This window comes from Vulpes lagopus, chromosome 5 (assembly GCF_018345385.1).
Source record: "Vulpes lagopus strain Blue_001 chromosome 5, ASM1834538v1, whole genome shotgun sequence".
Lineage (NCBI taxonomy): Eukaryota > Metazoa > Chordata > Mammalia > Carnivora > Canidae > Vulpes > Vulpes lagopus.
In genome coordinates, this window is record NC_054828.1 from 9,204,956 (window position 1) to 9,232,105 (window position 27,150).

Genomic DNA, 27,150 nt, shown 5'->3' on the forward strand with positions numbered 1-27,150 from the left:
TCTCTGAAATAGGCTTCTGGGTTTTTATTCAAAACAACATGGTGGCAGCTGCCACTTGGTTTCTCTATGCCCGGGCCATCTGGGCCAGCAGGGACCAGTGCCGTCAGCAACTAGGAGGGAAGTTCATTCACACCATAGAAACTGTACAGCCACTCGGAGTGCGGTTGTCACGGCGGCAGGGCCAGGCTGAGGGCTTCTTGGAGGAGGAAGGCCCCAGGCCCCAGCTAAGCCCAGGCTCCACCAGGAACACTGATTATTGCACGAGGACAAAAAGAGTATGTGTATCTGGGCTAAAGAGCGGCTTCTAAGACCCCAAGCCCTTACACAGCGCAGCAAAGAGGGCCGGAGGTGGCCCTGGAAACAAAAGGCTCTACAGGAAGGATCTGGGGGGGAAGACGGGCCGACAGGCTGATACTGTGCCCATTTCATTCTTCAGGGGGCTGCCAGGTGCAAAGAAGGCCGGGCAGGGGACAGGAAGAGGGTTTGGCCCCGGCAGGTTACAAGTCCATCTGTGCAGATGCCACGGTGCCTGCAGCCACCACTCCGTACAGCCCCGCAAACAGATGGCTTGGGGTATCGGGCACCAAGTTCCCCACTCTCGCTGGGGCCAGATCTGTGTGAGTTAGGGTAAGTTTGTGCTTTTGTGATGAACAGGTCCCAGGATCAGGAGGGCGGAGGGGCCACTCACCCAACCCTTATCCATTTTGGCTTGTCCGAACCAGCCAGTCACAGCTCCCCTGACCCCCTAACTCCTGTGCTCCCAGAAACAAAGCCAAGGGCCTGGGAACAGCATCCGGAGCCCTCCAGGAATACGCCCCACCTCCCACGACCACAGCCCCCAGCGTACCCCCCAAGCAAGCCTCTCCCTTCAGCTATTCCCACCGCTAGACATACCCTGCTCTAGCCTGTCGGCTCCGCTTGGGCCAGTCCCTTTGCCTAGCCTGTCCTCCCCATGTGTCTGCTCATCCAGGGACACAGGTTCAGCGTAAGGGGATGGCTTCATGTGGGACACACCAGGATGCGTTCCCTGCCCAGCCACTTATCACCTGGTGACGCCAGGAAAGTCACTTCCCTGGTCCGTGCGTGGAACAGCAGGGCACACCGCTCAGGGCTGCCACGCAGATTAAAGACGACGCATTAAAATGGACGCTGTTGACAGGTGTCAGAGGCCAACCCTTTGAGCCCCAATCCGTCCTCTACTTGGTCTTTCCAGGTCCCACGTTCCCCTCCGGAGTTCCAGCACTCATGTCCCTCCAGGAACGCGCTGACGTGCACACCTCACGTGCATGTGCGGGGAGGGAGGGGGAGACAGAGCTCCCTACGCCCTCTTCTTCCCTGGATGAGCACCCCGTCACAACCCAACATGGCAAGGGAAGCAGCACAAGGTGGGCTGGGGCCAAGGAGGATGCAACCCCAGGCCTACCTGCTCCCCAACAGCCCCCCCACCGAGGCTGCATCCTGGGAGGGGGTTCAGTGCTCGGGGATCACCTGGTATCCTCCCAGGGGCCCACCACCCCCACTTCTAGGGGAGGAGAGCCAAGCTCCCGAAGTTCAGGGCTGATGCGGGTCTGGCCACCATGCTGGCCCAGCTGTGGTGCCAGCAGAGACCCCCGGGCAGGTTTTGCCTTCTGAACCCACTCCTTTTGACTGCTGGGTGCACTTTTCCACATCCCACATAATCAGGTTCTGGCCCCCTGCTGGACTGCAGACTCTGCTGCCAGGGCACTGAGGGATCCTGGGCCGCCGGCCACCTTAACCTCTCCAGGGCTCAATTTCCTCGTGTGGGAAGTGGGCCTGCCCACCCTTCCCCACCTCCGCACCAGCTCCTAAGGGCAGGGCTCAGCAGACCACCAAGCCTGCGTCCCTCGCTGCCTCCTCCCTCTGCAGCAGTGCCCAGGCCCCAAGCACCCAGAAGACACCTGGAGCCCATCCACGCAGCCAACCCCCCGGTTCCACTTGCCAGCCTGACCCGAAGGCAAGTTCTGTAAGGTCAGGGTTTGGGAACGAGGACCAGGTCCCTGCAGCTGGGCCCAGCTGAAGCCATCTCCGAGGAGGTCCCACAAAGGCAAAGGGCCTGGTTATTGCTGGAAGTGTAGCGTCTCCCAAACTCAAAGCCTTTCCTGCCCCAGGGCGCTGCCTGTCTGCAGACCACCTGTACCACCACGTTCCCAATCGTCTTCTTTAAGGTGACCTTAAATCCAATCACTTCTGAAAACTTACCCTTGACCTAAGCAATGTCTGTGAAGTCATGGGCTCAATGGACTGTTTATTTCCTAATAAATACTGGGGGGGAGGAGGGGATGCATAACTATTCAAATAAAAAAGAGTCATCTGTGCACCCACTTGGGAAGCACAGCTAGAGTGAAACCTGATCTGCAGCCTGTGAAAATGATGGGGGGCAGGGGAGTGAGGCTGGTCCCAGGGCTAGCAGGTGCCCCCACCCCTGCTTACAATCCTGTCAGGTCCCCCTTCCCTGAACTCCTTCCCCTGAACTCCACTGGAGGGGGCAGAGATGCCTGGGGTCCCGGGGGGTGGGGGGGCATGACCTCCTGGCTCAGGGTCCACCTGGAGGATAAAAGGTGGTAAGAAATGGCCACCCAGGGCGCCCACAGGGCATCGGCCGGCACAGACCATTGGCCCTCCTGATTTCCAGGCATCTCCCGCCCTGCTCAGTACCCTCTACCCCTCCTCTTTCCTGCTGCCTCCGTGCCCACCCTCGGTCTTCCTGGGGGGGCAGAGCCACAGCAGACCCCCACCCCTGGAGGTGCCCTGCCCCCTGGCTGAGCCCCCTGTCCAGCCTCTCTGAGCTGCCCTCCACCCCCCACCCCTGCCCTAAAAAATTACGACTATTCACCTCTGATTTTTCTAAAGAAAGACATCTAACTGGTTGACTAAGAGTGTGCTCTGGGGCATCTACAAAAGACTGCTCACAACAACTAGACAGTCAGGAACAAGACAGACACCCCGATACTTGGGGGGGGGTAGGATCTTAGCGGCGTTTCTTCGTTAAAGGAAAAGAAAAGAACGCACCCTGAATTTCACCTCTTGGGAGCCTGTCTCCCCAGCCACAGGAACTTCAGAGGCCTGAGAGCATCTCCTCCGCTCCTCCCAGCCCGGGGGACGTACCAAAGAGCTCGGCTGCTGACACCCCGCGGGACCACCGGCCCTGGGGTAGGTCGGCCGGTCCTTCAGCGTCGGGCAAAAGCCCTGCCTGGCGGCCGGCCCGCACCCCCGCCCCCAACTTTAGCACTTTCTGGAAATCATAAGCTCTCGGTAAAAAAAATAAATAAATATATATGTCTGTCTCTCTCTATATGCATATATATATATGTGTGTGCGCGCGTGTGCACGGGCAGGGCCGCGGCGGGGGCTCGGCGCACCGGGACCCGCCAGGGCCCCCCTCTCGGCGGCCTGGCCCGGCCCCTGCGCGACCCCGGGGTGCGCCCCCGGCCCCTGAGGTAAGACTAGGTGAGACGGGGCGCGCCCCCGCCCCGCCCCGCGGCCTTCATCTCTTCCGCTTGCCCGCCGCGGCCCCCGCCCGCTGCTCCGGGCCGGGCTGCGGCTCGGGGGAGGCCGTCGGGGCCGCGGCCGCCGCCGCCGCCGCCGCCGCCGCCGCCGCCTTGCTGCGCTCGGGCGCCCAGGACGAGGAGGGGCTCGGGGCCGGGCCGCGGGGCGGGGCGGGGGCGCGGGGCGCGGGCGCGGCGGCCAGGCTGCTGGTGCTGCTGGAGCGGCGCGCGCCCGGGGGCCCCGGCGGCGGCGGCGCGAACAGGGCGGTGAGCGACAGGCTGCTGAGCGCCTCCGAGGGCTCCCCGCCCGCGCCGCCGCGGCCGCCCGCGCCCTCCTCGTCCGACGCGTCCATGGAGTCGCGCCGCGTGCAGCCCGGGCTGGTGGAGCCGCCGCTGCTGTGGCTGCGCTGGTGCGCGCGCAGGCCCCGCAGGCTGAACGGGCCGCGGCCCCGCAGGCTGGGGCGGCGGGCGGCGGGCGACGGGCCGGCCCGGGGGCCCGGGGGGGCGGCGGCGGGCGGCCCCAGGGCGCGCCGGGGGCTGTCGCTCAGGGTCAGGCTGTCCTCCAGCGTGGTCTGCAGGCTGCCGGCCGAGCTGCTGCGGCTGGCCTCCAGCGACGTGTCGCTCCCTGTGGCCTGGGGCGGGGGGGGGGGAGGCGGGGGCTGCAGGCCGCTGCTGGGGGCGCTGCCCGGCCCCTCCTCGCCCACCGCACCGCACCGCACCGCACCGCACCCCGGGGTTGCCGGCAGCCGGCGGGCTCCCCCCCCACCTCGCCCTCCCGCCTCCCGCCGCAGCCCGGGGCAACTAACTCAAGCGCACCCACACTGGCCTGAGGACCCCATTCCAGCCTCCGGGACCTTTCTTCCCACCATGCTCCCCCTCACTCTCCCCACCCCTCAGACCCGCCACTGCTGCCTGGAAATCTCTGCCAGACGCCCCTGTACCTCACCCCTCAGGGCCTTCCCAGCGCCTCGAACTGCTCCCCCACAGCCCTTCCTGGTGCAGTGTCCTCCCTAGCACGTGTCGCTCTCAAAGACTATGCTTTTCACGCATGTGTTCTGGCTTACCATCTCTCCTCTCGCAGCCCTGCAAGGCGTACACTGAATAATACCGTATAAGCCACGAGAGGGGGATTTCGTATTCTGTGGCCTGCTGTGGCCTCCGAGCCTGGCACACAGCCTGGCACATAGCTGGGGTCAGCAGGTGGACTAGCTCTAGGCCCGGCTCTGCTTCCACCATACTGTGGGAGCCAGGGCAGCTCCTGCTTCTCTCTGAGCCCAGGGAACCCCACCCACGCGTGGGGCTGTTGGCTCTGCTGGCCTTTCTGCTCTGTGCTCCGTGCCTTCTGCATGCCCAGGAGGCAGCCCTGGCCAGTGCAGTAGAGCTGGCCCTGCAGGCCAGACCTCCCATCCCCCAGACTGGCCCCTCCATCTCCACCTGGACCTCAAGGCCCCACTCAGATGTCCCCCGCCAGGAAAGCTCCTGGAGACGGGGAGGTGCCCGTACCTGCCGGAGGAGGGTGCAGTTGACACTCGGCGACCTCAGGGATGCCCAGGAGCCCTGCAGGGCGATCTTGGGGAGAGTCCCAGCGCCAGGACCCTTGTCCTGCCCTTTCTGGCTGGCAGACACAGCAGGGTGGAAGAACTCCGCAGGCATGGGCAGAAGCGGGCTGGAGGCATCCGGGGAGAAGGGACTCGGGGGTGCAGCTGGGGAGGCAGAAGAGAGCAGCTAGCGGGCTCAGGCTGGTGGCTGTGAAACCATGCGTCAGTCTCCCTCTCTGAGAGTTGGTGTCTCCATTGCAAAAGCCAGAAAGAAATACTGAGCCAGACCCTCTGATTTCCTGGCCACTGGGCAAAGACAAGTTTTTGGAGCCAGTGGACCCAGGCTCAAGGACCCCTGGGTTCCTTCCTCTGCAAAACAGGGAACCCAGGCCTACCTCAAGGGGGGGGGGGGAAGGTTATAAGAACAGGCAGCAGCTGTGGGGCTCCCAGCTCAGGACAAGGGGCACAGCAGATGCTTGCTATGATTAGCCACCCCGGGGCCTGACACTTCACAGGGTGCAGCCAGACCTGGGGGCCCCTCCGGGATGGCAGGCAGGGTGGGCACTGCACTGGACAGGCAGAGCAGATAGAAGGCTGCTGGACCTGTCTGGTCTGCTCTGCTAGGGGTAGAGAGGGGACAGGGCCAAGGGGGCTGGATAGCTTGAATGTCCCCAGCAGGTGGTGAGGAGGTAGGGAGGAGGACGGGTTCCTATTCTATGTCATCTTATTACTTAAGGAATACACAGATGAATGCTTAGCTAAAGGGGATGGCTTTCCATCAGAATGGCTCTTGGGTCCTGCACCCTGACTCTGGTCCAGGAAGTCCGGGGTCTTGGCACCTCAGCCACCAAGCCCTTGGCTTTAGGAAGAGTCCTTGGAAAAGTCTCTCCACCTCCAGTTCCTGGAAGGTGCTCGATGCCAGGCCTCCCAGGAAGTACCTGGGGTGAGCTCAGGGTCTTGGGGCGGGGGGGAATCTCTCTACTGCTGAACTCATCTCTCTGCCCTCTTCCCCAACCAGTACTGTGGAACCGGATTCCCATCACCCTCTCAGAGGCCTGGAGGTGAAGCTGAGCCAGAGGGATGGAACAAGTGAACTCGGTCCTCTGTCTTCGTGCCCACAGCCCAGCCAAGCCCAGAGCACAAACACAAGATGCTGAGGATGGGCCCGAAGGATAAACTTCAGGACATTTTACAACTGGCTTTCTGTTGTTCAGCATCACCTTGTGTGAAGATCTATGGGATTAAACACCTCTCAAATTCAGCTCTAGAAAAATACCACAATAATTTGGCAGCTTTCCTTCTGCTTAATGAGAGCTCTGTGTGACGGGTTTCCCTTTTCACCACAGCTCCCAGGAGCTCAGCATGAATCTCCCATTAGACCAGGTTGCTAGATGATTATCATCTCTCCTCTCTGTATTATCTGGCTCTTGATCTTTCATCATTGTTATATCAGACCTGAGAGCCCCATCTTTTATTGTCTGTTACCATCTGGTTCTTTCTGGACTCAATATAATTGTTTGGGCAGAGACACTAAGGAAAACAGCCAGTCAGCCAGCCAGCCTGGCTCTCTGGAGCAGCCGCCAGAGAGTGGGGCCATGGGGAGCTGGCGGGGGGCTCCCCCCCTCACCTCGGCTGCTCTCCTGTTTTAGCCAGGACCGGACGGGATTGGATGGGACCGTCTCCTTCTCCCACAGGAAGTTCTCAGGATCTGACGAGACAGCCGTGTTGGACAAGGGGAAGAAGCATTCTCCCACCTCTTCTACCTGCATGGGCTCAGGTGTATCTGGCTCACCCTGCAGGAAAGGGAGGTGGATGGGTTAGAGTAGTGACAGGGGGACAGAGACCGAGCCTGCCATAAAGTGAGCCTAACCCACAGCCCTTTGCTCAGGCCACTCTCATTGCCCGAGATGGCCTTCTCCTGGCCTCTTCCACCTGGCCAACAATGGTCATCTTCCAGAACCCAGGTGAAAGGGCCCCACTTCCAGGAAGCCCGGTCTGGTGTCCCAGGCAGGCTACAGTTTTCCTGTTCATTCTTCACATGGCCCTGAGATCCCAAGGGTCTCCCTTGTCTCTGTAGCCAAGTGCCTGGTACAGACACGGGCCCAGTGCAGAAGTCAAGTCCAGGCTGGTGAAGGCATAAGACAGGTGGAGCGGCTGCAGGGGCCTCCCTGTGAGCATGGGAAGGCCCTTTCCCTTTGCCGAGCCCCACCTTCCGCATCCATGAAGAAGAGAGCAAGCCCTCCTTCCTGGGTCTAGCACCCGGAAGCCGCCTGGCAGTCCTTCTGGCACTCCCTGGGCCCAGCCCTTCCTCAGCCCTGCTGCCCAGTGACCCCTACACCCAGCAAGCTCCTCTAAAGCTGCCTCAGTGCCCCCTTCCAAGGCAGATGGACCTCCCCTCCGCCCCCCACGAGTCTAGAATAAATACCACACTACACTCGCTGAGGCCCAACCAGGCCCAGGAGTGGCTGGCTCACTCCAACATCCTGTGTCGAAGAGCAGCACAAGGGTGCAGGGAGATGCAGGAAGGGGCTGGGCAGGGTGGGAGGGTGTACAGGAGCTACCAGCTGTTGGGGGGTGCTGGAGAGGGCAGGGAGTGGACTGGAAGATAGAGCAGATGGAGCATGGCTCCAGGAGACAGTGGTGCCAAACCCAGGCTGTCCTGGGAGTCTGGGGGAAAGAGGCTGTCCTCCGCAGGGCCACCACATCCCTACCTCAGGCCAGGCAGGGCCCACCCCCTCCACAGCTCCTCTTACAGCTTGGCCTTGAGCTCACGAGCCCAGCGGCACACGTCTCCTGCCTGAGTCTGCAAGATGAACACAGTGGCACCTTCCCGGCCTCCAGGCGTCCCCAGACAGCCTGCCTCAGGGGTAGAGGTTGGGGGCCAGCCCCAGGGTTGGCCTCCCTGCTCTGCCATTCCAGCTGTGTGAGGTGGGAAGCCGCTCCGTTCCTCAGAGCTCCCCCATTTCCTCAAGTGCTAAATGGGACCAGATCATCCCTAATGCCAAGAGTTGAGAGGGACACCTGGGTGGCTCAGTGGTTGAGCGTCTGCCTTCGGCTCAGGGCGTGATCCCCAGAGGGGGCCTGCTTCTCCCTCTACCTGTATCTCTGCCTCTCTTTGTGTGTCTTTCATAAATAATTTTTTTAAAAATCTTTAAAAGGGGGTGGGAGGGCTGGGAGACAGAGTACAAATGCCTGGCACACAATAGGTGCTTGCATCTGGTGCGACTCTTCTCAGTTCTCTTCAGCCTCACACCTGACCCCCGTACCCCAAACACTGGTGACTTTGTCCTGCCTGGGACAACCCCCATTAAATGAATAAAAAATATCCAAAGAAACAGGGAGCGGCTGAGGCCACAGAATGCCATGCCTGGGGGCCCTGGCTGGGCCTGTTGCTGTTTGACTTCAGGTAAATCACTCCACCTCTCTGAGCCCCACTGCCCTCATCCAACCAACAAGAGATGAGGGCCTGCCACACAGCAAGTGCCGCTCAGATTTCGGCGCACTTGCAAGAAGCAGTGTCAGCTTGCAGGGACAGCCCCAGCCGCCCACTGGGACCGCTCACCCTGCTGTCTTTGGGGCCGACTGGGCAGGCTGTGGGATCCTCGAGACTCAGGTCATCACCGAGCAGGATGGAGGAGGACTTGTCTGAGTTCAGGGAGAAGGCCTCTGTCTCGGCCAGCTGCACCTGCAGGGAGAGGTGGCCACTTCATGTCACCCCTGAGGCTGGGATGGGGCCAGCCTTGTCCTCCAGAAAGACACAGACTGGTGGTCAGAGGTGCAGAGATCTGCCAGTACGGACACCATGCCACCATGCACAGGGGGCCCAGGGGGGGCAGGGGGAGAGGACAACACGAGGGTGTCACAGTCGGCACAGTGCCAGGCCTGTGTTGGGTGGCCGGGGGCTATGAGCTCCAAAGCTGGCCCACTGGCCCCCAGACGCAGAGTCCCCTCGAAGCTGAACAGTGATGGTCACATCGGCCCAGGCTCTTCCCTCAGGCTGCCCCCCCACCCCAAACAAGGTACCAACTCCCGCCGAGGCTGCCCCTACCTCTTGCTTGTCGTGGTGACACTTCTCACAGCCAGCCGGCGAGGAGTAGTGATGGAAGATGGAGCCAGAGAGGTTGTCAATGATGGTCAGCTCCCCCTCCAAGGAGTCCTTGATGATTAAAGAGACGCTGTCCAGCCACAGGTTCTCCTAGGCGGACGGGGACGGGGTGGGGACAGGCGGGATTATCGGCCGGGTCCGGGGACTGCGGGGTGGGCGGGGCCCAACCCCCTTGGCACAGGGGTCACCCCTTCAACGGAGCTAAGCAGGGCAGGGCCCCAAACCACCGAGGTCTCTGCCCAAGGCCTCGGAGGCCCAGCGCCCCTGCAGCCCCGTGGTGCCGCCCTCTGCACCCCTGCCCACCTGGGCCGGAGAGTAGCAGCGCCGGCACAGACGGCCCTCGGGGTCGCCACCGCCACCGCCGCCTGCCCCACCCGGGCCTCGGCCAGGTGCCCCCGGGGAGCTGCTGGGGGGCCGCGGGCTGGGCCCCAGGCCGTGGGCCATCTCGAGCTCCAGCTCGGCATCCATCTCGGCGTCCTCCTGGGCCTCCTTGTTGCTGTCGTCCAGGTGCTTCATGAGCACGGCCACCACCACGTTGATGAGCACAAACTGGGCCGTGAGCACGAAGCTGACGAAGTACAGCGGCGACACGAACTGCAGGCTGCTCAGGCAGCTGCGCTCGTCATGGGTGCAGTCCCGCAACGTGTCCTGCCCCGGGGGTGAGGGTCCGTGAGGGCCGCGGTGGGGGGCTCATGTCCACCCTCTGTGAGCCCCGCCGCCCTGCCCAGCCCAGGCCCAGGGCGTGGGCCACAGCGAGGAGGGGCGCCGCCTGCAGCCCCCCGCCCTGGGCTGTGGGCCCCCAGTTCCCTCTGGCCCCGGGCGAGTCGTGTCCCCTAGATCCGAGCACTAATTGCAGAGCAGCAGGCAGGGGTTGGCAGAGAACGCTTTCTCGGCTCCTCTCCGCCTCGCTGCGCTGCGGAGCCCCAGGCAGGTGCCCTGCAGTCCCCTCCCGTGTGCAGCAGGGCGCCGGGCAGGCAGGGGGCCCAAGAGCCCTAGCTGTCAGGACCCTCACCCCCAGAACCCAGACCGACTGCTCCCTCCCCAGCCTGCCCACGGGTACCTTCATGATCCCATTCCAGTTGTCGCCAGTGGAGACCTGGAAGAGCGTGAGGAAGGCCATGCCAAAGTTCTCGAAGGTGGCATGCCGGCTCATGCCTTCGCATGGGTTCTCGTCATTGCAGACTAAGAGGAGAGAAGAGGTCAGCCCTGTCCCACTGCAGAGCCCCCTGCCCCGCCCACCCTGCCCCGGAGCCTCTAGGCCTCATCTTAGGATCTCCAATCCTTGGAGGCGCCCAGCCCACAGATAGAGAAACTGAGGCTCAGGGAGGGACACATGAGCTGGTGTATCAGTCACTGGTGTATCAGGTTCTGAGAGAGAGGACTCAGGGGTGAGGGCCAGGCCTCAAGGTCGCTCACTTTCTGAAGCCAACCCTGTGCAGGGCTGGCTCAGCCTGGGCTGCTGCCCTCGGCCTGTGCCCTGCCCCCTCTGCTCATTGGGCTGGTGCTGCCTCGGGACGGGCGCCAGCACAGGGGCCATCTCGGGAGGTCCGACAGCTGGGGATCAGGCCTAGGGTATGCAGGTGGCTCCAGGTGAGTGTCTCTCTAGAGCTACTGCCCATCCCAGGGGAGGGTGTAGATGGCTGAGGGTCACCCCCTATCCCCTCACGGGCCTGCAGCAGGGGCATCTCCCCAGTACAAAGACCCTGATGTGACACTCTGCTGGGGTCAAGCCTCCCCACTCCGTCAAGGCCCTCCCCCAGCACCCACCACCCTGCCCCAAGCCCAGGCCTGCTTCAGGAGTCACTCACCTAGTTTCCCAAAGAGCTCCACGCCCAGGGCAGCGTAGATAAAGAAGAGCAGCATGAAGAGAAGGCCCAGGTTGCCCACCTGTAGGGAGAGCAGGGGGCGGGGGTGGGGCAGCCTGAAGGGCAGCTCTGTGCCCATGGCTGCCACCTTGCAGTGACCTCCCCAGACCCCAGGGTGTGTGTGGTGGGGGAGGCAGGCCCAGCACAGGACACAGAATGACAAAATATGTGGAGATCCTACCCTGGGAGCCGCCAGTTTCAAGCACTTCAGACTCATTAGCTCGCTCATTCGGCACAATGATCTCTGAACTACATGTTACCCCATTCTTCAGATGAGAGAGACGTGTACTGAGTGGTGAAGTGACTTACCCGAGGTCACACAGCTACTTAAGTGGTAGCACTGGGATTCAAACCCAGCAGCCTGACTCCACGCACACAGTCACTACTCCACACACGTGTGGTAGGTAATGTCCCAGCGAGGGAGGGAGGCGGTCTCAGCGATAGTGCTGCCTCCTCCACAAAGCCCGCCTGGATCTCTCCAGGAAGCAGTGTGAGTGTAAGGCACACTGTGTAAGACAGTGTGTCCCTGTCACTGTGCCTTGCTGGTCTGAGAGCCCTTGAGGGCAGGGAGGGACATGGCCGGGTTAAGTAGGATCTCCCCGGGGTCTGGCCATGGAGACAGGTGAGCACAGGAATCACGCAGGATTGTGAGCCCCAGAAGCTTCCTGCAAACCCAGCCACCCCTGTCCTACAGCTCCTGTGGGAACAAAATGTCCCAGATTATAAACCTATTCCAAATCCATCCATTCACTGGAGACTGCCTGTAACTCATGCTGTGGACAAGATAAGGCTCAAACATATTCTTGCCCTAGAAATGGAGTATGTTCTGGAACCCTCAGAAGGCCTGCATGAACAGAATCAGAAGAGGGTTTGCATTAATTGTTGAGAAGTAAACCATGTTAACCACAAGCTCCCCGTGTTTCTCTGCTCCAGAGGAGGATTCTCCTTCTGAGCTGTCCTACAATCATACCCAGAGCGTCTGACTAATTAAAAGATGCTCTGCTTGTTAACGGTATAAGCGCTCACCAAACACCCGCAAGGCAAGGCAGCAAGCGTGGCCCAGGCCCTCACGTCAGCCTCCCAGCCTCTGCAGGCCCAGGTGAGCAGGGCTCTTTAACTGGGGGGGGGGGGGGGGGGGGGGTGCCTCACCGTCCCTATCAGTCCCTCCCTCCACCCTCAGCATCTCCCAGAGCCTGCATGGCTGCAGCAGCCTCCTCACTTTGGCCTCCCTACCTCCAGCCTCTCCTAAAAAGCAGCTCTCTGCTTGAGGCCTGCCTTGTCCAGAACCTCTCATGATGCCTACTGCCCCCAGGACAAAGCCCGAGCTCACTGTCCCAGCATCGAAGCCCTTTGTGACCTAGTCCCGTGGACTCCCTCCCTGCCTAATCCCACCCCAAACTCTGGCCACACAGAAACCAGACTCCATTTGCGTATTCTGTTCCCCCTGCAGGGAAGAAGACCCTTTCTCTGTCTTTGCCTGGTAAACACCTCTGCCCTACCCTTCAAAGCCCAAGTCATGCATCACCTCCTCTGAGAAGCCTTCCTCGTTGCCTCCTCCCTCTGCACGGAGCAGAGGCTGGTGGGAAGTATCATTTTCTTTTTCTTTTTTCTTTTTTTTTTCTTTCTTTCTTTCTTTCTTTCTTTCTTTCTTTCTTTCTTTCTTTCTTTCTTTCTCTCTCTCTCTCTTTCTTTCTTTCTTTCTTTCTTTCTTTCTTTTTTTAGATTTGAGAGAGAGAGAGAGTATGCCCAAAGGGAGAGGGAAAGGGAGCAGACCCCCTACTGAGCAGGGGACCAGATACAGGGCTGGATTCCAGGACCCAGGATCATGCCCTGAGCCAAAGGCAGACGCTTAACCAACTGAGCCACCCAGGTGCCCCAGAAGTGTCATTTGCATAGCGCTTTACACAGAACGGAGAAAATGTCCAATGTCCCCATGACAGCTAATAGATTTTGAGGGTAAGTCCCCTATGCTACATGATACTTGGCACGCACATCTCTTAAAGTGCTGATGTCATTGTAATTACTGTCGTGTTTCCTACTCGAAGCTGGGACCTCCTGGGCATCTCCCATGTGACAAATTCCTCTGAAGGGATTTCATTTTAGGGAAAACCCAGTCTTTGTGAATGAACACCTACTTGCTTTCCATCCAGACCTGATGAGAGCCGCGTGGCCTTCCCTTTGTAAGTGGGCTGTTGGGACACTCACAGAATGGAACTCACTAGCATCCCCGAGTTCCATGTCCCTGAGAGCATCAGCTTTGCTTCCACCTTCCCAGGGCTGTTCATCTTTTATCCTCATTTTTATCGTGCTGTATTCGTCCCCTTTATTTTAAGACACCTAAAATTCCTGAAGACTAGATGAGTCATAATGAATAAATGAATGTGCATGAGGCTCACCTCAGAGCAAAGGCCATCCTGAGGGGAGGGAGGGGCGCCCCACCCCCCTGCAAAGGAGTCAGGATGGTGGGGGAGGGGAGGACTGGACTGTGGGATTCCCAGGAGGCACAGTGGGCCCTTTCCAGCTGTCACAGCCCCCCCGCTCAAGCTGCTTCTTAGGAGGCAGCATTTTGTCCTGGCTCTGGGCAGGTTGGAGAAGGGAAGTCAGGACCTGTGAGACACCAGTGACAGCCAGGCAGGCTGCCGGGAAGAGGGGCTCTTACCTGGGGCAGAGCTTGCACCACCGTGTCCAGCAGGGCCCGCATCCCCGTGGCCATCTTCAACAGCTTCAGCACTGCGGGTGACACCCAGCCCGGCCCACTCAGCCCGGGCCCCTGGGGATGGCCGTGTGCATGCATGTACATGCAGAAGTGAGCACAAGGGAGAAGGTGGAGGAGTGTACGAGCAAAGGGAGGCAACTTGGTGAGGCCACACCATAAGAACATCGGTGCCGCTGCACAACGGGGGTGTGCATGAAGACACGCATGCACAAGGTGTGGATGTCGGTGTGAACGTGTCCAAGAGAAGGAGGCACACACAGTGGGAGCAAAGTGTGTCTGTGAGCACATAATTCCCCGAGATAGAGCAAAAGTGACCAAGTGCCCACATCTCTCCCTTCCCTCCAGTGTCCTGTGCTGAATTGCTCTGCACCCTCCCCACATCACAACCCGGAGGTGTCGACAAGCTGTTGCAGGTGGAGAGCAAAAGAGCAAGAGGGGCCTGGCCAGCACTAAGGCAAGAGGTTTTTTAAAATAGTGTAGGCACAGCTTTGGGGTAAGGGGGGAGCTTTTGGGGGAAGCAAAGGTTTTAAGAAGCATTGAGGACAGAGAGTCCCAGCCAGCGTTGGACGCATGCCCGTGAGGAACTAGAGTTACTTCCCAGTGTCTTCCCAGCTGCCCTGGGTTCCTTTTATCCCAACCTGAGACTGGTCCACATGGGTCGTGGTGTTCCACAGAGGTGGGGGTGCAGTGTGGGGTACAGAGCGGTCTGTAGACGAGGGCTCGTGAGTGTGTACACACAGGGAGTAAGTGTGTGTGTTGGGTGTATGCTCCTCCTGGCTGTTCCCCTGCTCAGCAGGAAGCCCATCATGTCCATGTGCCCCTCCCCCTGCCTGTCCCACCCCACTCCTGGGAGTCCCATCCTGCCCCTACCTGTCCCCACCCCATCACCTTTGCCCCTCACCCCGGGCAATGCGCAAAACCCGCATGATTCGGATGATGGTGGGGTTGATGGGCAGTGCTGCGTTGATCTCAATCTCCTCCAGCGTGATGCCCATGACCGACAGCAGCACAATGGCCAGGTCCAGCTGGTTCCACCTGCTCAGCCGGGCAGAGGAGGGCAGGAGTGGGAGGTAGGGTGAAGGGCACTCTGATTTAGAAATGCCTAGGTTAGGAGGAGATTACCAGCTCTCCACCCTCCTGCTACGACCCTCAGTGATGTGTGGCCACCCCTCCCTACTAGCCCCACCAGACTCCACTGGGTCTGGCTCCCTCCCTGCCCCCCACAGCCTCCAATCCCTCCAGCAAGAGCCTGACCAGGCTAAATAAACATCTCTGGCCACCTGCAGGGAAGGAAAAATGAGCTAAGACTTCTAGATTGGAATCTTGAGCCCTCTGCTCCCTCTGTGTGACCCTGGGCTAGTCCATCAACTTCTCTGAACCTCACTTGTTCCCTCTGAAAATAAGAACTAGCATGAGGTATGCCCTGTTCTGCCTGTGGGTTATGGAGGACCCACAAGAGAGAAGCTGAAGAGACGTGAGAGAATGTCCTGCATCCATCAGCTGGATGTTCAGAGTCGTAGGCAAGACTTGGGGGCCCCTGCCATCAGTGCCCACCTCTGGCTGCTCCAGGCTTCCCCAGGGGTCAGCACTGCTTCCCCATCCTGAAAACCACTCCACGCTGCCCTAGCCCAGCCAAGCTGCTCACCGGTCCTTGAAGAAGCGCCTTAGCCCAAATGCCACCAGCTTCAGCACAGCCTCCAGCACAAACACAGTGGTGAACATGTAGTTGCAGTATTTGAGGGCTGTCTCCAGGGACTATGGAGGACAAAGAAAAGCATGATCCAGACCCCATGACCTGCCCCCACCTTCCTCCACTCAAAAAGTCTTTGCCTTTTAAGGGGAAAATTTAGTCCATTCATGTTTAGTGCAATGGTTTATATATCTCCTTTCATTCCCTCCATTTAAATTACTGTGCACTATTTGTTTTACACTGCGGTTTCTTCTTCCTTATTTCTGTTGATTTGGTCCAGTTACCTCTTTCTGGAGGCAAGATGATGTAATGTTTAAGGGTCATGGTTAAGAACCAGACTGCTGGGGATACCTGGGTGGCTCAGTGGTTTAGCACCTGCCTTCAGCCCAGGGTGTGATCCTGGAGTCCAGGGATCGAGTCCCACATCGGGCTCCCTGCATGGAGCCTGCTTCTCCCTCTGCCTGTGTCTCTGCCTCTCTCTCTTTTTCTGTGTCTCTCATGAATAAATAAATAAAATCTTTAAAAAAAAAGAAGAAGAAGAAGGAGGAGGAGGAGGAGGAGGAGGAGGAGGAGGAGGAGGAGAAAGAACCAGACTGCTTAGATCTGAATCCTGGCCTGGCACATACTTTCTATTTGCTACATGACCTTGGGCAAGTCACTTAATCTCTCTGGGATTTAGTTCCCAAATCCATAAACAGGGAATGATAACAGTACCTGTTAGATAGATAACAGTACCTACTGTTAAAGAACTGCTGTACAAATTAAGTGAGGTAATAATCCAGTGCTGGGCACACAAGAAATACTTGGTATTGTTATTCTACTTCCTCACGTTCATTTGGAAGAACTACTGTTTGTTCTGCCAATGGTTGCCTTCCTTTACCCTGCATTTATAATATGCCTCTCCCAGTTATCTATAAGACACCAATTCCTCGCCTGCTTCACCCTTCATCCTCTCAGCTCCAATATGTTGAGACTTTTAGAATGCACTTGTCCCTACATGCTCCTCACATGGCCCTCACGACCACTGCTAGCAACTCGTTGGACACTGGTCATTCTCCCCCATGACAGTATTTACCTCCAAAGATCCTGTGACCAGGAATGTCCCTCCCCCAGGCTCCATATGCCCAGGCAGCAGTGGAGGCCATGTGGTAGGTCTTGAATGCATATCTGAGTTCCAGTCCTGACTGGCCACTATGTATAGGCTGAGTAATTTAGGCAACATGTTTTCTCTAAGCCTGTTTATTCCTCTACAAAATTTGTAGAAAGGCTCCTCCCCCACCTTTGGTTGCTGTGAGCATCAGAGTTAATATCTGTAGTGTGTCTTGCAGAGTCACACTGCACACAACACTGCCACTGGTACTCATCTGCAAGAGTGGGCCCAAATGTCACCTCCCCACTCATCAGGAACAAGTGACATTTCCCTTTCTCTCATTTGTCCTACCAGGCCATGAGCTTCCTGGGCACAGGGCCCCAACTGAGGGTGCTACTCAGACCCTCCTGCCTGACCCTGTCCCTGGGTCCTGTTGAGGACCCCACCCTACCATGTGACCTCAGGTTGAGGCTGGGGCTGGGGCTCACCGTGGGCTGATTGTAGTGCTCCAGGGACATGGTGACCACATTGAGGCAGATAATAAAGGTGATGAAGATGTCCAGGTAGTGGCTGGTACACATGGAATGGATGAGCAGCCGGGTGGGACAATAGGTGGCATAGTAGGGCAGCCGCTGGGCCTCTGCAGGAGGATGTGGGGGGGTGGCACAGGCCACAGAGAGTTGGAGCCAGGTGGGGGAACAGAGCATATGGAGGGACCACCACAGGAGAGGGAGGAAGCAAAGGGAGAGATGTCAGCACACCCCAGGCCCTGAGAGTCAGACTCAAGTCTCCTCCACCCAGCCAGGGGGACACAAGGAAAAGGGATAAGAGGTGGGGAGGACAGGACGATGACTGTGACCCAGAGACCCCAAACACACCCATGGCGGGGGCTTTAGGTCTGCTCAGGAAGATAGGGGTCCCTCAGCTCAGGGCTGGGGGTCTAGGCCTTTGCCCTTGGGTGAACTGAGTCACCAGGGGGTCACCAGTGGACTCTGGGTGCCCAGCAACGGGGGGGTCAGGTCACCTAACAGGCAGATGCCACAGGAAGGGGCAGGGCCAAGGGCACAGAGTCTGCCCTGTGTTCCCTTCCAGCCCCCAAGGCCCAGAGGCTGTGGTGACACCCAGGCCTCAGCCACCGCACCCGGAGGATCGGGGCGCACGCAGAGCAGGCCACCCACTCACTCCGGCGCTTCTTCTCCAGACGCCGCAGCCGCTTCTCCTCGCGCCGCCGCGCCTCCTCGGCCTCCTGGTGCTGCCGGCACTTGTGGAAGTTCTCCACCACGACGCCCACGAACATGTTAAGCACAAAGAAGCTGACGATGAGCAGGAAGGAGATGAAGTAGAGCAGCATCCAGGGGTTGTGGTTGGGCACGGGCTGCGGGGAGCAGATGGGGCTGAGGCAGGCCGACGGGGGCCGCCGTGCTGAGCCTCGGGAAGCTCCGCAAGCCCCGCCGGAACCACACCCTCACGGGCTCCGACTGCCCTTGGCTAAACTCGGCCCTTGCCCCGGCCCACACGGGGCCTCCGGACCCTCCAGCCCTGCCTAGCCCCTCCACCACCTCCTGCCCTCGACTCACAACTCCCCGAGCACAGCACTCTCCCACCACAGGCCTGCCCCTGCTGTCCCTCTGTCCCAACTGGCTCAGCCCCTCTCCTCCTCCTCTTGCTTCTGTACTCATGAGGCTCTGACCCTCCATGCAGAAGCCCGCTTGGAGTGCCCTCCCTGGTGGAAGATTCAGGCTGGGATGATGAGGGGTGGGCCACGGCTGATGGCGGGAGACACTGGGGCTGTAGGTCCTGCTGATGCCATTTTAGACAACTGGGCCCCCAAAGATACCGTGTCCCTCCCCTGCTGCCCTCTGCCCTGGCCCCAGCCCACCCCCACCTGCTGGTCCACAGCGACAGCGTCCAGTCCGTTGTACATGATGTTCACCCAGCCATCCTTGGAGGCCAGGACAAAGAGGGACATTAGGGCCTGGAAGACACAGGAAGGGGAGGGTGTGGGGTGGTGGTGCAGACAGCTCAGGCTGCTCCTGTCCCCTCCTCAGCTCTCTAGTTTTCTGCCTTCAGGAGGCAGAGCATCAAAGAGGCCTTCCCTGAGGATGACAACAAATGGTTCCTGAGGACCTACTATGTGCTTGTCATATACCCCACAGACACTGCTGGAGGTCAGTGAGCACTAGACCAGGAGTCCTGGTTCAGCTCTGAAATTAATTCAAGAGAATTCATGGGCTCTTGTCTCCTCGCCCACAGAATGTAGCTAATGCTAACTGCCAGGTCTGCTGTGACTTTAAACTAGATCCCTGACAAATATGATAAGGGGCCCTGCCACCCCAAGCTTGCCTCTAGCACCTGAAAGCAGGAGCTTGTGAGAGAAGCCAGGAGCCCTGGGCACCACACAAGCTCTGCCACGTGCTGGCTAGGTGACGTGGGGCAACTTCCTCAACTTCTCTGGGCCCCACCTTTCTTGTCCGTAAATGGCAATAAGCACCCTCATTAATCCAAGACTTTAAATGGAAGGACTGCCCAGGAGACACCAGCCAAGGCTTCTACGCAGATGACAGGCCAGAGCACGCTCGTGTCCCCTCAACAGGGCTACGGGCTGGTCCTACAGCAAAAGCACAGTGCCCCGCATGCAGTAGGTGCTCAACAAAGGTTTTCTGAGCTGGACGGCACCAGTGCCGTTCTTGCAGAGCCCAAGTGTGCAGATATCCACACCACCAGCAGTTGACCAGAGGTCACACACCCTACTCCGAAAGCTTCCCCGTGCTTCCACCACACTTGTTCATTTGTTGTGGCCAGGGCCCTGAGCTGGGAAACGGGGTCCTAGGATGGGTCTCCTGCCCCACACTCGCCCCTCCTTCCCATCTTCCAGGGCACAGACTCCTCCTCTTCCCTTCCAGAGGGGAAAAGCACTGAGGTCTGCCTGGAAAGGGCTCAGGCTCAGGAGGAGGTCAGAGCAAGGGACACACAGTGAGTCCTTGTGGCCAGGGAGGCAGGTGAAGCCCTCACAGGCCAGGGGCAAATGTTCCTATGAGCCCTCGGATGACAGAGGCCCAAAATGCCCAGCCTGGGTCTGGGAAGCACACACCTGCTATCACTTCCCCATTTACAGATGAGGGCACTGAACCAGACACTGGCACCTGCCTGAGGACACACAGCAGCTAAGGAGCCCACCAAGGAGTCCAAGGCTCTGGGCTCCCCCATATGCATGCTGAGAAGAGGGCCATCGGCCTGGCAACAAGCATGCCCAGAATGGGAAAGAGCTAGGGGTGCTCCATGGGAGCAGGGCCCTGGGCCTGGCGCTGAGTTCAGGGAGTTGGGCACAAACTCATAAGATGCCCCCACAGGCTTTCCCTCAGCTTCCTGGAATATCTTTTTTAAAACCTCTGTTTTATCAACCATCGAGTTGCTAACAACTTGAAAGGTACTGCTTCTGGAAAATCTGGAAGGGCTGGGGGAGCTCCTGTGTCCCAGTTCCTGCTGCTTCTCCCTCCTCCACTCACTGCTTTTCTAGGGCCCATGGCTCCTCTTCCAGGGGGCAAGAGGAATGGGATCCCTGGTCGTGTTAGGTGAGAGTTTCTTTTTTTAAAATATTTTATTTATTTATTCATGAGAGACACAGAGAGACAGAGAGAGACAGAGACACAGGCAGAGGGAGAGGCAGGCTCCACACAGGGAGCCCAACGTGGGACTCGATCCCAGGTCTCCAGGATCAGGCCCTGGACTGAAGGCGGCGCTAAATTGCTGAGCCACCCGGGCTGCCCCAAAGTGAGAGTTTCAATGGCATCCAGCCAGGGGGTCCCTGGCAGAGGAATAGGGCACAGGCCCTGGGCCACACAGACCTGGCTCCTCTTCCATCCTTGTGTGACCTGGGGAAGCCACTCCCGATCTGATCATACCTAGCCGCCCTCAAGAAATAGTAGTTGGCGGTGGGGGGTGGGGGGGGGGCGGTAGTATGAAGCCTTATAGAGAACCACACTGGAGGTTCTCATCTGGGGCACCACCAGTGAGTCAAGACTGGCAGGTCCCCAGGAGAAGGGACCAAGGGCAAGGCAGGAACTGGGCAGGGGGCCTGCCCACCCACTGAGGTGGAGAGCAGAGTAGATGGGTGCTGGGAGAGGAAACCCTCCTCGCACCGGGGGCTTGCTATACTTTGTTACCACTGCCTACCTAGTAAGCTGTCACGTTCCCATTTTACAGATGAGGAAACTGAGGTTCAGAGAGCCCACGCCTATAGTAAGTGGCACAGTGCCAGGATTCACACTCAGGTCTGGCTGTCTCTGAAACTCCTGTCAGGGTCCCCGGGGTGGGGGCGGAGGCCAAGAACCAATGTTCACTGAAGCACCTACTAAGCACCACGTTGTACTCCTGAGACACTGCACTCAGGATCTCTCAGCCTCACAACACCTGTGAGGTGCGGTCCACCCCTACCTACCCATTTTGCAGAAGAGAAAACTGAGGCCTAGAAAGGAGAAGTCACAGGGTCAGTCCTGGCAGAGCAAGACCAGAGCCTGAGCTGTGATCCAGGGCTGTTGGCACTGAAGGGGGTGGGTCAAGGCAGGGGTAGGCAGGGGACGCTCACCTGGCCCAGATTGTCAAAGTTGTACTTGTGGTGGACCCAGCGGTAGTTGGCAGCCACACAGTCAGAGCGGTTGGTGATGTTGCGGGTGTCCACGCCCAAACAGTGGTAGAACTTGCCCTTAAAGAGCTGGGCGGGGGGGAAAGGACCACAGGGTTAGTGACCATCTGCCAACGCTCCTGGGGTGGGGGTGGGGGATGCAAATCAGAAGAGGGCCCCGCCCCGCAGGGGGCACTTCCTCTGTGCACAGCCTGGACCAAGCACTCGACCACACCACCTCACCCAGTCCTATCACACAGATGAGGAGACTGAGGCCCAATGGTGTTAGGTGATTTTCCCAAAGTCATATGAGGTTTAGGAAAGGCCAGAGTCAAGGTTCACATGCTGCTCTGATTTCTGGGCTCTTCCTCAGACCTCAGTCCTGGGGATGTGGGTGGGGACTCCACAGGACAAAGTTGCCTACATAGCCCCAAGGGTGAAAGAGAAGTAAAGGGACCCTCTCCAGGGGCCCAAGCATTCTGCCTGGAAGGGGCAGGGCCACTGTCCACATGGAGTCCGCACCAAGCCCCTCCTGCCCAGGTGGCTGTTACGGATCTCTCAGGAGCCCCGAAGAACACCTGTGCCCAGAACTCCTCTGCAGCTCCAGCCTCAAACACAGGACCAGGTGAGGAGCCTGGGGGGGCCTCAGCTCAGGACTCAGACAAGAAAGAGGAAGGTTTCCATACCAGCTCAGACCCCAGAGGGCCCGGGTCATTCTGGCCATCCCCCTGTCACACACTTTTATGATCTGCCTCACTTCTCCTCCCAGGAGCCCTCAGGCCCCATCCTACTCCTGGGCTCCAAGCCAAACTCCGAGTTAGCTCAAGGCCCTGTCTATGTCAGAGACTCTCCATTGTCCCCACTCCAGAGAAACTGGCCCCAGCTTCTTAGCTGCCATTCCAGGCCTTTCCCACCTTGGCCCAGCCCACTATCTGGCTGATGGCTCTATGCCAGCCATAGCTCCTGAGCTCACCTCCCCACCTGTGCCCACCCTCCCCTGAAACACCTTCCACCCACCACAACCTGTGGAATTGCTTCTCTTTCAAGGCCAGTGCCAAGGCCACTCACGTCCTTCAGGATGCCTTTCCTCTTGCCCCCAGCCCTGCCCTGCATTTCTGTGTAGCTTGGACCCCTGGGGTCCCACTTACCCAGCCTTCTTTGTGCTCAGACATTTAAGTCTGTGTCCCCCTCTCCCTGGACTTGGAGCTCACCACAGGCAGGGACATGCATGCTCTGCCAGGGTCACCTGAGCCCCCAGATTGAAAAGAAATGTGGAGCCTCTTTCCTGACTACGAAACTCACCCCAGTGCCTGCCCAGCCTGAGCATCCCTCACCTGCACACCCAGAATGCCGAAGATGATGAAGAAGGCACAGCAGATGAGGACGATGTTGCCAATGGGCTTGAGGGAAGAGATAAGTGTCTCCACCACCAGCTTCAGACCAGGAGCTCGGCTGATGACACTGGAGGCAGACAAGGGCCAGAGGCACCGTGAGCCCACAGCCATGTCTGGAGATAGCACCCACTTTGCCTAGAGTCACCAGGGCAGAGAACCCCAGACCCCAGATCCACATGCACAGCAGTGCACTATGCCCTAACCTTGTTCCCTTGGGGTCCACACCACACCATCATCTAAAGACAGAGAGCCAGAGATGGCAGTGAGTCAGCCAAGGCCACACAGAAAGTGGGTAGAGTCCTGGGGGCCACCTTCAGCCTCACCTTTCCAGCACCCCGTCTCCCCCCAGGGTCTCCAGGCTCCTCCTCCAGAAGCAGCATCAACAGCCTGGTTCCTGTCCCCACTAATCTAACATGTGCTATCAGAGGACTGAGTGCACACGGAGAGCCAGAGTGAGGGGTCCACGTAGACCCTGGGAGCTTCACTAGACTGAGCAGAGTCCCCCCATATGAAGGGGAGGAGTCCTCACCGCAGGGGGCGTAGGGTGCGCAGGAGCCGCAGGACCCGAAGGACCCCTAGGATCTTGGCTCCCCCCGCTGAGGCCACGGAAACCACGATGTCGATGATGGACACGAAGACGAGGAAGCCGTCCAGCACATTCCAGCTACTGCGCAGGTAGGCCTGCTCCCCGAAGTACAGGCCCAGCGAGACCACCTGGGGGCGGGGCGATGGGCGGAGTCAGCCGCGCAGCCGGCGATGTGGGCGGGGCGGTGTGTGGGCAGCCTCAGCCAGGGGGCGGGGCAAGGCCTGGAGGGGCTGGTGGGGAGCTGCCGGGTAGAGGGCTGGGCGGTCTGGCAGGGGACACGTGCCCCACCGCTCCCAGAAACACAGGCCCAGCAGGCCTCCCTGTTCCCTGCTCCCCGCACGTCTGGCAAGCCCAACTCAAAGCCAAGGACTCTGGGAAGCACCCGGGAAGGAATGCTTCCCCCGGCCCCCAACACCTCCTGCAGGTGCTTCCGTTACACTGTAAATGTTTCCCTGCATTAGCCTTTCTCGAGGGACCTGAGCTCCTGGAGGGTGAGGACATGGCTGAGCCCCTCTGGGTCCCTCCGGCCCAATCTGGGGGCTGGGACCTGAAGGGGTGGGCCTCCCGGCTCCTGTGGAATGTGGCTGATGGGCAGGTGAGTGACAAACTTTTTGGAGAGGCTGGCCCAGAGCCAGGAGCCCCAAGCGGGGGTTGGGAGAGGGTCCCAGGTGAAGCCTGGAGCTACCTTCAGCGTCATCTCGCCTACAAAGATGGCTGTGAAGATGTAGTTCGACACAGTGAGGAAGATGCGTTCCTGAAAAAAGAGAGCTACCATGGGTCCAGGGGCTCCCAGAGCTGCCCTGCCACCTGGTCAGCCTCTTGCCTTCAGCCAAGGAGCACCCTGCTGCTACTGCACAGTCTCAGGTGGCATCCCCCTTTCCAGAAGCAAGCTCCTACCCCACCTCCCTCCGTGATGCTTGGTGTTGAGCCTGGCGGAGCTCTCTCAACCCTGGAGCCCGGCACAAATGTCCCAGTGCAGGCCCTGGTGGCCTGCCTGCTGCCCCGTCCCTTGCCCTGCCCAAAGGCTGCAGCCACTCACAGTGCTGCCAGCCTCGATCTGGGGCCTCTCCAGGGCGATGGTGATGCAGTTGAGAAAGATGAAGGCCAGGACCACATAGTCGAAGAGCTTGTGGGCGATGATGGTCTGACACAGGACTCGGAACCTGCGCGGGGTGGGCAGGGCACCACCTGAGTGTCAGTTTGCCCTGTTCCCCGGCCAAGAAAAAGGCACAGGGCCCAGGCACACATGGAGACTAGGATGGCCTAAAGGAGCTGACATCTCTCTTCTCTGGCCACACTACAGGTGGTGGCTTCGTATCTGCTTGTGGAGCTGCCTCCCCTGAGCTCACGGCAGAAACTGGCACCACAGGATAAAGGACATCGACCTTGCCCTAGCACTCAAGGCCTTCCAAACACTGGTTCAGATAGATCTCTGAGCCCTAACCTCCAGCCACTCAGACACACTGCCCAATACCCTCAGCTTCTGCCCCCCGGGGCCTTCCCTCAGGTTGGACCAGTCTCCACCTCTTCACAACCCTGCCTCACCTATTGGAATGCCATCTGCCTCCCAAACCCAGTACAAAGACCTCCTCCTCCAGGAGGCCAACTGAAGCCCCCTCCAGTTGTGAGCACCCCAGGCTACTTGCGGATTTGTCCAACCTGGCGCCAGCACAGGAATGGCCTAGACTAGAGAAGGGAAGGGCCCAGCAAGGGCCGGCCAGTGAACACCTAGATCCTCCCCCTCCCCTGCAGAGCTGCCACCAATACTCTTGCCTGGCTTGGCAGGAATCTCTCCCTCCCAGACATGCCAACCCCCTGCTCTAACCCCCTGCTCTAACCTCACACCAAGCCCGGCCTTGCCCACCTGTTCTCGGGGGAGAAGAGGTAGACAGACCAGTCCTCGCGGACCTCGCACCAGTCAGGCTTGTAGACGTCGATCATCTTGCGGACGCGGAAGCACAGGGTCTGGCAGGGTGAGGATGGAGTGCGGCGGGGTCAGCGCTGCGCAGGGCTGCCCATCGCCGCCCACCCCAGCCGTATACCAGACTGGGGTCACTGGACGACCGTGAACTCTCCAGCGAGACCAGAACCCTCACCCAGGGCTGGGGGGAAGTCGGCCTGGGCGGGTTGTGCCAGCCCCGCCCCTGCTCGGTCCCGCGCTAGCCCCGCCCCCGCCCCCCCCCCCCCCCCGGCCCCCGGCCCGCCCCCACTCACGTAGTCGATCTCCTCCTCGTCCTCCCCGCGATCCCGACGGTCATCCATCTTGGTAAAGACGTCCTTGGCGATGCTGGGCATCCTGCCATTGCAGTCCTCGTGCCCGGGGGCCGGGCCCACCGCCCTCCAGGCCGCCCGGGGGTGGGCGCCCACGGCGGGCACCAGCTCGGCCAGGTCCATCGAGTCTCTGGTGTCGAGGGACAGCGTCCGGCGGTGGTGGCGGTGCCGGTGCGCCGCGTGGGGGCCGTGGTGCACGTGGTGGGCGTGCGGCGCATGCGGCGGCGCGGCCCGCGGCGGCCCCTCGTCCCTGGCGCCCTCGCAGGCCCGGGGGCCGCCACCGCGCTCCGCCGACAGCAGGGACTCGTGCTCGGCCGACAGCGGCTTGTGCTTGAGGCTGTTCCAGCTGGAGCGGCGGCTGGCCCAGGCCCCGCTGCGGCCCCACGGTCCGTAGTAGGAGCTCCGGGAGCTGGACTGGAAGGAAGCCACCGCACACGCAGCCCGCTGCTGTGACGGAGGCAGCCTAGCCTGCACACCCGCTGCACGGCCACCCGCCTGCCTAGGGGGTGCCCAGGAGGCTGGGCTCCAGGGCTCCTCTCCCCGCCCAGCTCTCCTCCATGCACAGCCTCGAGGGTGTGCTTACATCTCCTCCTGCCGCCTCACTTCCCTTGCGGAAGCTGCAGCACGTTAGGGTGCTCTTCCCATTTTACAGGTAAGCAAAAACGGTTCAGAGAGGACTGTCACTTGCGCGTGATCACACAGCTTGAAGGTGGCAGAGGCCAGATTTGAGCTCTGGTATGCCTGACCCCAAAGTACGGCTCTTTACCCTATGCATTGGGGCCAAGATAAAAACCCAATTCTCCAAGCCCCACCTTGGGCTCCCTGCTCAAGAGGGAGTCTGCTTCTCCCTCTCCCTCTGCCCCTCCCCCTGCTTGTGATTTCACTGGCCCATGTGCTCTCTCTCTCTCATAGAGATAAATTAAAAAAAACATTTTTTAATTCTTCATACCAGACTTACTTGCACTACACATACATACACTCATTCATTCTTTGTTGCCAGGTACTACTCTGGCACTGGGAACCCAGGAGTATAACAGACATGGTCCCTGCCCGGTACTAGCTAGAGAGTCTGGTCCCCCAAACCAGGGTATCAGTCTGAGGCTGAACTGCCAGGCACTTCTCTCCAAGGGCCCTCACCATACATCCCAGCAGGGAGCACCCATCCAGAGCACCCCACAAGGACTCACCAGGGAGCGCTGGTCATAGCTCATCCTGCCCAGTGACATGACACTGCTCTTGCGGGAGCCCAGGGCCACCAGGACGGGGTCCGGCTGCAGCGAGAGGCGGGGGGCAGGTGCTGCAGCTCCGGCAGGGCCCAGATGTCCACCCAGCGGGAGACTGGGGTCCAGGTGCCCATTGGGGGTCATGGGGATTGGGCAGAGCTTGGGATCTGGAGGGGTGAGATGGAGACAGAAAGAGGGGCAAACAAAAACAACTAGAGCAAAAGAATTCATAAGACAAAGAAACAAGGATGGGAACAGAAATAGTCTTTCTGGGAGAAATAGGTCTTCCTCCACCTTCCCATTAGACCCCACATCACATGCCTCTCCACCCTTCCTGGAGAGCTCTCAGCTTGCCTATTTTTTTTTTTTTTATTAAATTCTTTACTTTAGTTCAGTTTAGTTAACATACAAGCGTGTATTAGTTTCAGGTGTACAGTACGGTGACCCCACAATCCTATACATCGTTACTTCTCTTTGGATGAGTGGATCCCCTGCCTGCTGCGTTCAGAGCCAGCCCCTAGCTTCACCCAGCATGGGAACCTCAC

At 59.5% G+C, this 27,150-nt stretch overlaps 1 protein-coding gene across 1 annotated transcript in view; it reads right to left on the reverse strand.

Moving 5' to 3' along the window:
* Positions 1-3,464: 3,464 nt before the first annotated feature.
* Positions 3,465-27,150, reverse strand: part of CACNA1I (calcium voltage-gated channel subunit alpha1 I) — a 112,563-nt gene continuing 88,877 nt past the window's right edge. Inside the window, exons 16-38 of the mRNA XM_041756926.1 lie at positions 26,570-26,772; positions 25,326-25,796; positions 24,976-25,076; positions 24,151-24,274; positions 23,797-23,865; positions 23,055-23,239; positions 22,466-22,592; positions 21,096-21,221; positions 18,396-18,485; positions 17,693-17,885; positions 16,999-17,150; positions 15,376-15,485; positions 14,632-14,765; positions 13,674-13,744; positions 10,958-11,036; positions 10,210-10,331; positions 9,453-9,797; positions 9,093-9,239; positions 8,607-8,729; positions 6,672-6,837; positions 5,010-5,209; positions 3,707-4,138; positions 3,465-3,623 (exon numbers count right to left, since the gene is read on the reverse strand). Of these exons, the coding sequence (XP_041612860.1) occupies positions 3,465-3,623; positions 3,707-4,138; positions 5,010-5,209; positions 6,672-6,837; positions 8,607-8,729; positions 9,093-9,239; positions 9,453-9,797; positions 10,210-10,331; positions 10,958-11,036; positions 13,674-13,744; positions 14,632-14,765; positions 15,376-15,485; positions 16,999-17,150; positions 17,693-17,885; positions 18,396-18,485; positions 21,096-21,221; positions 22,466-22,592; positions 23,055-23,239; positions 23,797-23,865; positions 24,151-24,274; positions 24,976-25,076; positions 25,326-25,796; positions 26,570-26,772 (3,929 nt within the window). The remainder of the gene's footprint in view (positions 3,624-3,706; positions 4,139-5,009; positions 5,210-6,671; positions 6,838-8,606; positions 8,730-9,092; positions 9,240-9,452; positions 9,798-10,209; positions 10,332-10,957; positions 11,037-13,673; positions 13,745-14,631; positions 14,766-15,375; positions 15,486-16,998; positions 17,151-17,692; positions 17,886-18,395; positions 18,486-21,095; positions 21,222-22,465; positions 22,593-23,054; positions 23,240-23,796; positions 23,866-24,150; positions 24,275-24,975; positions 25,077-25,325; positions 25,797-26,569; positions 26,773-27,150) is intronic.